The sequence below is a fragment of the Cucurbita pepo genome, chromosome LG01 (assembly GCF_002806865.2).
Source record: "Cucurbita pepo subsp. pepo cultivar mu-cu-16 chromosome LG01, ASM280686v2, whole genome shotgun sequence".
NCBI classification, from domain to species: domain Eukaryota; kingdom Viridiplantae; phylum Streptophyta; class Magnoliopsida; order Cucurbitales; family Cucurbitaceae; genus Cucurbita; species Cucurbita pepo.
In genome coordinates this window covers 14,318,783-14,330,039 of record NC_036638.1, presented here as the reverse complement: position 1 = coordinate 14,330,039, position 11,257 = coordinate 14,318,783, and the positions used below count along the sequence as shown (strand labels likewise).

Genomic DNA, 11,257 nt, shown 5'->3' with positions numbered 1-11,257 from the left:
AGTGTTCTCTCAAAATTGAGTGCATACCTGACGACTTAAACTACTTGAATGTAAATACGTGAGTGAATGTTGTGAGATCCTTTGTGGAATAATATTTCATATAAAGATTCGAGTGCGATTGTAACAACCCTTATCTTCCATTGAAATAGAGTTGCTACTATATGTATGATATGACATTTCTATGGAGAAACATTCATTTAAAATCATGAACTTAAGCGTTTACATTCAAAGTCTTGAAACAAAACAACAAAAAGTATTTAATGTGAAATATAAATAAAAATCAAAGAAAATATTATAATGATGCCGTAATCTAAAATTAAAAAGATAAATAATAAATAAACCTAATATTAAATATATTTTTTTCTATTTATTTAATTAAATAATTTTTTTTATTTGGATGATTTTATTAAGATATATATATATAGTTAAAAATTCTGAATTGTTCGTGTTTGATCTTTTCTAATGTCTCGAGGGAAAGGTGGAGGTGGTTTAACACTTCAATATATATATATATATATATATTTTTTTTTTTTTGTTGGTGGCAAATTTTGCTGAAGTTCAGGGTGCTTCCTCATCATCGCATCCTTCCTTCATCACATTCTGCAATTTCTTCATTACTTGGGATCTTGATTTCACTCTCAGCCTGATTTGCCGGTGCCATCATGTTTGCTTCACCTCCAATTTCCTCCAATTACACCCAATAACATCTTTGCAAACAAGATCAAAAACACTCCAAAACCATCCGCATCATTGCCATAAAATCTCCACATTCACTAATGCATACTATATTTAATTGCCACAACAAGTTAGGAATAATTTGAAGAAAAATTTATAATAATATAGTTCATAAATCTTTTCAGAATAATCAAATATTTTTTTAATACAGTAATACTCTCTAATTTCATAATAAATGTTATATTTTAAATATCATACAATATACGGTTTTTATTACCTTAATTAAATAATTAATACATATATCACCTATTATTTATTATAAATTTCAAATTTGCTACCCAAATACACTTTTAGCAAACCACCCATGTTTAACAAACTAGAATGGAGAAATCAGAACAAACCCAGAGTGAACACCAATCCAAACACTGGTTTAACAAACTCTAACTTAACAAACCTATTTTCTATACCATCTAAATACAAACTTAACAAACTAAGGCTTAACCAACCTCCCATGCCTGGAACCGAAGGACCCTTGATATGAATATCAGTTGCGTCGTTGTAGCTAAAAACGCAACGATGAGAAAATCAGAATTTAAGATTACCACAGACCTCTCCCTCATGTGCACTTCTTAGATAGCAGTCAGCAGTAGGGGCTGCTGCTTCAAGCAGTTTGATGAAGTTGAGGTAGAGAAGTATTTCAGTCATGAAATGAGGATCCTCAAAATTGAGATAGGGGGCATTAACCTACTGATAAAACCAAACCAAGCATATAGAAGAAACTCAGAGGAACATCCAATGAAAACAATAGAAAATTCTATTTAATAGGGTAAAAGAGTGGGATAATTACGGATGTACTGGAATGTTTATAGGCTTCTTATCTTCGACTAAGCTACATAGGCTTCCTTATCTAATGCTCCACACGACAGGATCCTTCATGAAACTCCCGTCACCAATATAGGCTCTTCTTATCTCCAATGAAGCAACTGAACCTGAACCCCTCCATACATGACGTATTGTCAAGAAACTCACTTACACGGGCATGTGCTGATTCAAAAAGGGTGGTCGTTGAGCTCAGCGGAACCGGATACCTAATGAAAACCACGCAATAAAAGCTTCTCCATGAGCCAAGGGGCCGGATCCCTCCATACAAGCATATATGTTGGAAAACACTGAATATAGGGTTGATAATCAAACTATATCCCCCACAATATGTTTTCATCCCAATACTTTTCACGAGATCAAACTTCTCCACCAACATTTGTTCTGCTAATTGACTGCAAAGTAACCATCATATTTTTTTTTTTTTAAAACAAAAAAAAAAAAAAGAAAAGATTAGTTGAAAAACGTCAAACACTGTTTTCCCCAGCCAGTAGTCTTTTCTGTATTTTTTTTCTGCTACTGCAGCCACTAAATAAAATCGCATAAGAAAAACTCGTAGTATAAATGCAATGAAAGCAGAACTTTAGTCACAGAGTAAATGTACTAAAAGAGCAGCTACAGTAACAATCTTAACTAGTTCATACTTCACACCATGAAAATGGTACTTCGCAAACGCAGCTTCTCCTCTGAGAAAATAAAGATGCCAAACCAGATATTGAACTCCAATGGACATCTAAGAGGAAGTTCGAAACTTAACGTCGGCTACGCTTCTCATATGGTGCCCAAGAACTACCATAGCTATTACCATATGCACCACCTGCATATCTCATTTCAGGACTTCTGTTCAAGATCCCATAACCCTCAGCACCTAAAAAGGTATAACAGAAGCTTAAAACCAACTAGCTACCGTTGTTGCAGGAAACCAGACGTCCACATATTGATAATAATTTTGTTAAAAGAAAAAAGGAAAGGAAAATTAGAAGAAAGACAGAATTAACCTAATCCCCGTGCTCTCTCTATGTTGAGCTTCTCTGCTCGCAGTTTCTCTATTTCACGAGCCATTGAAACAAGGTTCTTCTCCATCACCTGCTTTTGTTCAATTTGTTCTTCATTGGCTTTCTTTTCATATTCATAAGCCCTCCTAAAAACATTGTGCACGATCAATTCAATGGTGGAAAAGACTAATTAATGTGGTCTTGAAGTTTATCTGCACTTGCCCTAGCATACAGTACCAAATCCTAACTAGAAATAGACCAAAACATAGACTAGGATCCAACACCAATCAATTAAAAATTCCATTTCAAACCTGGCCTCAATAAGCTCCTTGTGCAATCCATCCATATCTGCTCTCATAGCATTTAGCTGCTGATTTTCAGCTTGTAATCGAGTAACATCCTTTGTGAGGCTTTGGACTCGAGAAGACAAATCCTGCCTCAAAGTATTCAATTTCTGAATCTCAGATCTTAATTGCATAACCTCAGACTTTAAAGGCTCCGAAGCACGAAGCTCAGCTTCTAGCTTCAAGCCTCTTTCAAGCAACTCCCTGGATTGTGCTTCTTTATCATTCAAAATTTTGGGTATAGCCTGGTTCAATCTGTGAATTTCTTCTTTTGCAGCTGATAATTCCCTTTGAAGTATTGTATTATCATCAATAACCATGCGGTTATCAGAAATAATTCTCTGCATTTCTCGATGTTGCAAGTCAAGTTCCTCCTCTAAAGCTGCAGGATGAATGGGCAGGGGTGCTGGTACTCGGTCTATGTAAGGTCTATGGACATCACGGGATACTCGGTAACCATCAATGTGGCGGGATGAGCGATTTCGCCCTGCCATACTCAAAATCCTGCAGAAATGATGTAATAATTACCCAATGGTGGAAGCACATTTTTCATTTAAACCAAGCTGAACTCAAATGTCAAGTAATGAAGTAGTCTTTAAGCCCAGAATAGAGCACCTAATGTTTTGAAAGCTTCTGGAAGTTCTAAGCTACACTGGCACTTCCGAAAATCCAGCACCCCAAATTAAGTCCATCACTTGGCTTAAGAAGCTTCAAATCACACCATACCCACACGGGGAATTTCAATAATTACTAAACTAACATTGAATATGTCAAACCCAATCCACACTCCACTGAACCTTGCTGTCTAATTCTAAAAACGCTCTCTACTCTAAAAAACAAAGACTTCTGCTAGATCACAAATATCTCTAACATGAGCACCAAGGTCTCACTCCTATCTAAGCTATTCATGGAAAACAAATGACAACCTAATCTCATAATCCAAAGCCTTATGGCCCACAGCCAGATGAGTATCAACCTCGGTATTCATTAAGTGACTAAAGAAATGATGGTAAATTATCAATGCCCATTCTTCTTTCACCTCATGAAGAGAACTCCTCGACAGCCTATTTTGGTAGATCAATATCAATGGAAACTAATGGTCAACCTAAACAGAAGAATGTTCCACTTGTTGACATCTCAAGATGTAGACCTAACATTAGTCAAACTGCAGGAAGGGAAGATTTGGGCTTTTGCTATACAAACAGAAAATTTCGAAGAACAGTCAAGCAACCATTCAAGAGGCCTTCAAAAGAACAGTTATAGAAGCATAATGCAGTCAATTACAACAAATTTCGAAAAGTAAATAAGGGACATTCCTCTTTGTTTATTCAGAAACTACAAATAATCCACAAAGGTACTTCAAATTCACTTCACAGGCCACCAAAAATACCTTCAGCAAATACCAATACGGTTTCTTGCACAAACCAACTTTGAAAAAAGATCATTCAAGAAATCAAAATACTGATTGGGTGCATATTATTTGAGGAACTCCACATTTCTTCCAAGAACAATCTGCATGACGAATCTAATCATTCAATTCTTCAGATGTCGGATGTATTAGCCCCCAACCTTAGTTTTTCCGCACACCACGGAAACAGGCCCACAGGCCTCGTTTCCAAGATCTCTCTGTCTTCTAAAATCATTACTTATTCCCTCACTACCTCAATCATTGTATTTCCGAGGCTTCTTTTTCCCATACAGCTGCAATTCATTGTCAACAGTGCCACCGCTCTCATGGATGAAAAAATCCATTGTATTCCTAGTAAATTGCTTGATCTTTGAAAAGCGTCATTCAGCAGAAAGGTATCATCCGTTCATGATCGAAAGAAACCAAATATCTCAAATCCACCGAATAGCAAGATGTTTATATTGAACTTACATAACTTGGATATCCTTCATATTCAACCATGGAAATGCTCTATTCAGAATTGCAAATTTCCCGGAAAAACTTGCATACAATGTATAAGAGGAGGGATTTACTATCTTCGCCTAACCAATCGAAAATAAAACATCAAAAGATTGAAAATATATGCATACATATATACTAACAAAACTAGAAGTAAATAAATATATATTAATTTATAACAATATTTAGCCCCTATTCCTTCGATTAGTCGCCTGAAAGGAAACAAATCAAAGACGAAAATTTCCGATGTCCGATGTACGAAGAGATCCTATAGCTAAGACAAACAATCATTGTTCAAGAAAACAGAGTCAAATCCTCCGTGGGGACAGCCTCTAAGCGACGAATTTCCGATCCATCGGCGATTAAGATTAAGTAAGTAGGAAGAAAACAAACTTACACGGAGCAAAATGAGATCTGCAGCGTGAACCAAAATCGTCTTATCTCGGACGAGGGAAGAATTGGGTTCAGCAGTTGGGAGGATTGGAACCCTAGGACAGGTTGATCATCAACGTCTTGTTTCACAGCTTCTTTTGCCCGACGATATCCTCTGCCTATGCTGCTTATTGGATTTCCTCTTAGGCCCTTTTTTTTTTTTTTTTTTTTTTTTTCACGGGATATTTTTCTTGAATTTCCTCTTTGATAAATCTATTTTCTTTTTAAAAACATTCAGTTTATCGTTTATACTTTTTTTTTTTTTTTTTTTTTTTTTTTTTTTTTTTTTTTTTTTTTTTTTTTTTTTTNTTTTACAGATTTACCCCTTACGTACGGCAGAAACGTTATATTTTATTGGTAAAATAATGTTAAATTATAAAGGCGCCTCCAACTCCACTATTTGTTTTAAAATATATTTCAAATCTAATATTTGACCACAATTTTATCATAAATTAGGAATTAAAATGTCAAAATGAATATGACAGTAACTCGAATCAATTTAAAAAGGACTGAAACACTCGTAAATAGATTTATTTTATTTTATTTTATGAATAGTTTTAAAACGTTCCTTAAAGATAATGCTGTTTTTTAAATAAATAGTAAAATTTAGAGGTATATTTATAATTTAGCCAAAAACAAAATGATTTACTAATAAAATGTTGTTTTAATAGTTTAATCATTTTTTTAATATTCATCACATCGTTATATAATAATTAGTCAATTTTACTAATATTTGCAATTTTTCTTTTTTTAGTTCAAGAGAAATTTTTCTAAAATAAAATGTTTTAATCCGGTTTCAAATTCAAAAAATTAACAACAAATTTAGGACACAACCCATCCACCCAAATATATTACTATTTTTGTTATTTTGTCTTAAATCATTTTATTAACGGTCGTGTTTTTTTGTTAGTTTAAAATTAGATGTGTAAAGGACACGCTAATTTAGGATTTTATTACATAATTTAGGAAATTAATAAACGTAATAATTAATTATTTATCTAAATTAAAAATATATATCTAATCTCAAACAATTATGATGGAATGATTGAATCGTTAGAATGTCCTACAGAAATCTAGTTAGATATCATTTCACGTAAGAGAATTGGAGCTAAGCCTAGACTTTACTATGCATAGATAAGAGTTGTGATTAGTATCATCAGGTCACTTCCTTATTTATGCAGATGAAATGCTTTGTGTGGACTATTAGGAGAAGCTAGCGAACTTTAGAAGTGAATCTACCTTGCATGTATACCATGGATTTAACCTAGATTAATCCAAATAGGATAATACCTTAAGGTTAGAATTTGATGTATTCTAGTATCGTGTGTGGAAACGAACAATGCTCCCCCAACCGGGCTTTTACTTCGTAAACCCACCGCAAGATAGGTGAAAGGCTACATAGGTACCTGGTAGTTGGTAGGCACAGGAGCCGCTTCTTCCTAAAACTTAGCTTGACATTATGGATTTACTAACTAACTTTTTGTATATGAAAATCCGGCACGATTAACTTTGTTCCATAATGTCGGCCTAATTTGAACTAGAACAAGGTTGTGCCTCATAGATTGAGGATACACATGATCACGACGTAGACATAAGTAAAGTAGCTACCTATTTTACCATAGGATCTCGTGACTAGAGGTCACACAAGCTTAGTGCCTCGATTAGTTTGATCATGAGAATGACGTTAACTTAGGTGAATCATCCAAAATTTTGATAGGGTCAAAACATGAAAGAACTCTTCGTTAGAGTATTCAAAACATACTAGGAGCTTAAGTAAACTAAGGGGCTTAGGGTTAATTCTCGAGAGCTTAAAATCAGTTTGTGGAGTTTAACAAAAAGTTAGATTTGATTTAGAGCTTACAAATAGGCTACTTATTGAATTCATTGTTTATACTCATTTTTGCTACTTAATGTTTTTGAGATGACAAGTGAAGAATTGATCGAGAGTTGGAGCGTTCCAGAGTTGTAAACATTAACTACTTTAAGTATATATATGTAGTACATAAGTACGTACCCACACACGCATGCATTTGCATTTGTTGTTTCCTTATTCGCTTGTCTTTTATCAAGTTTTTCATACATTTTATGTAAGTACATAGTGGTTTATGATGTAAGTACATAGTGGTTTATGATGCGAGTCTCTTGAAACATGGCTTGTGGCTTGAGACTCTTAAAAAGCAATATGTGGCATGTTCAAATGGATGAGAAAGACAACCCTAAGCAACATGTGCAAAACATTTGGTACATGAGGAGATGTACCAGTCATAGAGTTTGTTTGAATGCTAATGAAAAATGTTTTTGACTTGTACATTAGTCTAAAGCTTGCCTCAACAACTTGAAAGAGAATTTCTAAATGCATTTTTTATAACAAAAGAATATTTGGTCTATCGTGTTCAACGGTAAAATAATTTTAAATCTTTAGTCCAACTATATAATCAACCACAATAATCACTTTAAATATTATAAATGATAGAGATGAGCCAAAATTTGAAAGCTCAATTTCATTCATTCATGATCTCTAATTTTTTCCTATCAATATTGTGGATATCTATAGTCTTTCTGCAAAAGAAACTTCCAACCTATTTGGTCATGATTGACAAGTTTGATAATTTTTCACCACCTTTCAAATGTCCATTAGTCACTATTACAAAAAGTTATGATCATCATTCACAAGTTTGGTAACTCTTTATTATCCTTCAAATGTCCGCCCTAAGAACTTAGGGTCATGATTAACCAATTTAGTAATTCTCTCTCTTTAATTATCTAAGCTTTAAACCCATATTTAAATTTTGAAATTAAACTCAACCATTTATGAAATTAAAATAATAAACAAAGTCTTCAATAAGAAATTATAAAACTCAAATGTTATTTAGGAAAACTATATACTTATTTTCGGACTTTGTAAATATTGACTTTCAAATCTTCAAATGATCCTTTCTCACTCGAGTCAGTTTGTAACACATGAAATGGAGATTGATTTGAGTCTATTCAATTTTGTAGACAAAAAATAAACATTTATTAATTTTATCCTTAAGTTAGAGCATGTTCTTCCTGTTTAAACTAATAGAAAGGTGGAGATTCATCCTGAAAATCAAAATGACTTATGGTTTTCCAAATATTTTTAGTTGTAGAACACAGTAGATAGAGTGATATGCATATTTTATGGTTATTTTGAGGTCATCTAATTAGATTATGTCAGGATCAGTAATGAAATAAGTGGATCCAATCTTATCAGATTAAATAAGTTGATTCACTCAAATTGTACAAAATCTATGAGATGACATAGTTGTTTCAATCATATTGTGTCACATGATATTGTTCTCAAAAGTACAAAGTTTGATAAGGAGAAAGATCTAGAGTGTTGATTCTTTATAAAGATGAAGAGGTGGATGAACAAACCAACAAATTGATCCAAAAAGAATCATCAGTTTGTGGAGTTGAATTGGAAGAACATAATCAAACATGAACTCAATTGATGCGAAGAAAAATGAAGGTAAGGCAAAGAAAGCGGAGTTATAACACAACACACTGGACGTACTTGAATTCTTTGGATTGGTATAATCTTAATTACCACAAGAAAACTAATTCTTGTAAGCTCATTTATTCCTCACAAAACTGTAAGTTTAATAATGTACACGAAACTTGGTTACTGAATTTGGTATTATTTTGAGTTGATACTAATTAGTAATGGGAAGGGCGGATTGTGGGAACCCCGTTCTCTTGACGAACCTCCCTTTCATTCTGGGCCTCTTCTCCGCATTCAGCTTCCTTACTTCGTACCTTATTTTCTTCGAAAACAACCTCGTCCGCCGCTTCTCCCTGTACCGCGACACCCTCGCCTCCCTCCCCCCGTCCCTCCCCCCATATTCCCCACATCTCACTCCACATATCGCCTGCATCAAAGCAAATTTATTCAATTAATTAATTAATTAAGGTGTTGAAGGCAATTTTATTTACCAAGGACAAATTGAAAAATACCACGCAGTGGGGCCACGAGTTGTCCGGCTCGAAATCCGGGCGTTCTCCGGTCGTCCATGGAGACTTATCGTTACCCCAGGCTGCAATCACTGCATCACAGTCCAATTGCAACCCCACTTTTCTCTTCTTCTTCAATTTATCTTCTTCCACTTCACAATCCTCCTCTTCTCTTTCGTTCTTCACTCCCACCATCTTCAATTCCTGCTCGTACTCCTCCAAGTTCAACTCGAATGGTTCTCTCATCAGATCCACCTCAGCCTCCAATTCATTTTCAAATCTACAATTTCCTCTGTTAGCTTCTTCACCATCTTCCTCCACCTTAACTCTCCGGGTTGAGGTGTCATATTTTTCTATGCTCAGCCCAATACCCAGCCCCTCCATGTCAAAGCACTCGCTCTCTAAATTCCTCCCCAGCAAGCTCTCCACGTCGGCAGCGAACTCTTCCAGATCCAAATCGGAGGGGAGGAACCCATGAAAATTCCCTGCCTCATCACCCATCGATTTGGAGGATTGGATTTCGTCAACAAACGGCTCAAACGTGGGGACTCTATACAACAGATGATCCTCTTCATTCTCTTCAACCCAGGTGCCTTCGTCCGCCTCTGGCACCAGAGAGAACGAGGGGTTGGACAGAAGGGAGACAACATCGTCGGACTTACGGCGTGGGCGCGGGGTGCGTGGCTTCCGGGTGAACCCGGATACCCAGGACGGAGAAGGGGGTTTTGAGGAGGCGGTGTTGAGACGGAGGCGTTGATGGCGGCGAGCAAGAGGGTTGGCAGAGTGGACGGCAGAGTCGCAGGATTGGCAGAGGAAAGCGTCGTCTGCGGCGCAGTACCAACGGGCACGCTTACGGACGCAACTGTCGCAGGCTCTGGCGGTCTTGCCGCCCACTGCGTTGGCTATGTTTTTGGTTAACATGTTTTGAAGCAGTTTCAATTTGGGATAACACTGAAAGAGGAGTGGAGAAATGAGAGGAAAAGTGGGTGCATGGAGGATGAGTTCGCGAAAAATTGTTGGCGTCGGGCGCTTTACTTAGAGGCAGAACATGTCAGAATAATGGCCCCACTTTTCTACTCAATCATTTTTACTGGATAAAAAGTATTTATAGAATTGAAGGCATGAAGTGTGATGATTATATTATAAAACAACACACACTTCAATTTAATGGTAAAAATAAAAATGAGAACAAAAATTGAGGATGGTTCGGGAAGAGTATGTTTTGTTTGGGTTCGCTTTAACGCCATATGACCCACATGTTGCTCTTTTTACAGTCCATGGAACAGCGGTGTATGTTTCAGCATTGCAGTTTGAAGGTTATCCATGGGCAGGACGGGAGAGAGAGCGAGAGAGAGAGAGGTCTTATCTGGTTTCCAATTGGGTGAGGGTGTAATATGATCCTAATCTGTGGACTCCTATTGGGCAGCTCTCTAATCGCAGGGATTTCATGGTGGGGCGCACCCAGAAAGCGAAGCCAGTCTTCATCCTGTGGGGTTGAAGGGGACTTGGTGGGGTATTGTGGGGTATTGTGGGGTATTGTGGGGTTTTGTTGGTTTGTCTCTCTTTTCTCACTTAAAAAGTTTTGAGTTCTTGTTTGGAGGTTAAATGGGTCCATTGGAGTGCCACCTAATTTTGGTCCCTCTAAATTATTCTTTCTATGCACTAAAATTAACGCAACCAAACCAAACCCATCCCTCTTTCTATTCAACCATTTTTCACCCCCCCAACCTTTCCCTTTCCAGTAATTTGTGGGTTAAATTACTCCATTCCTCTTTAATCTTTCATCATCTTTGCATTTTATTTCTAAACTTTTACATTTTTCAAAACTTAATTCTGTAACTTTAAAAAATATTTTTAAATTTCTTTTATTATTATACCTTAAAATAGGAGTCTCTATCGTTTATCCCCTTAAATTCAAACAAATTGACAAACAAATGTGACATTAATAATATTATTTGTAGTGCTCCTCAACATTGGGTGGAAAAATTCAAATGAAGTGAGTGAGAATAATTTAATTACATAAGTTCCAAAATTTTATAAGGTTCCAATTT

General features: G+C 35.8%; 2 protein-coding genes across 6 annotated transcripts; both read right to left on the bottom strand.

The window, feature by feature from the left end:
* Positions 1 to 960: 960 nt before the first annotated feature.
* Positions 961 to 5,401, bottom strand: LOC111799684 (protein FLX-like 3). 5 transcript variants are annotated; one of them, XM_023683134.1, is made up of 6 exons: positions 5,197 to 5,401; positions 2,861 to 3,397; positions 2,553 to 2,695; positions 2,189 to 2,422; positions 1,523 to 1,949; positions 961 to 1,422 (listed from the first exon to the last, which is right to left on the bottom strand). In XM_023683134.1, exons 2-4 carry the CDS (start codon positions 3,385 to 3,387, stop codon positions 2,307 to 2,309), a joined length of 786 nt encoding a protein of 261 aa, XP_023538902.1. In that variant the 5' UTR covers positions 3,388 to 3,397; positions 5,197 to 5,401; the 3' UTR covers positions 961 to 1,422; positions 1,523 to 1,949; positions 2,189 to 2,306. The 5 variants fall into 5 exon arrangements, with proteins under 5 accessions (XP_023538902.1, XP_023538926.1, XP_023538910.1 ...); XM_023683158.1 differs by having other exon boundaries at positions 1,523 to 1,763; XM_023683142.1 differs by adding an exon at positions 3,509 to 4,882 and having other exon boundaries at positions 970 to 1,422; positions 1,523 to 2,422.
* Positions 5,402 to 8,725: 3,324 nt separating this feature from the next.
* On the bottom strand, positions 8,726 to 10,283 carry LOC111799612 (zinc finger protein CONSTANS-LIKE 16-like). Its single transcript, XM_023683028.1, has 2 exons — positions 9,210 to 10,283; positions 8,726 to 9,124 (listed from the first exon to the last, which is right to left on the bottom strand). The coding sequence occupies exons 1-2, from the start codon at positions 10,125 to 10,127 to the stop codon at positions 8,909 to 8,911; spliced, it is 1,134 nt and encodes a 377-aa protein (XP_023538796.1). The 5' UTR covers positions 10,128 to 10,283; the 3' UTR covers positions 8,726 to 8,908.
* Positions 10,284 to 11,257: the final 974 nt, after the last annotated feature.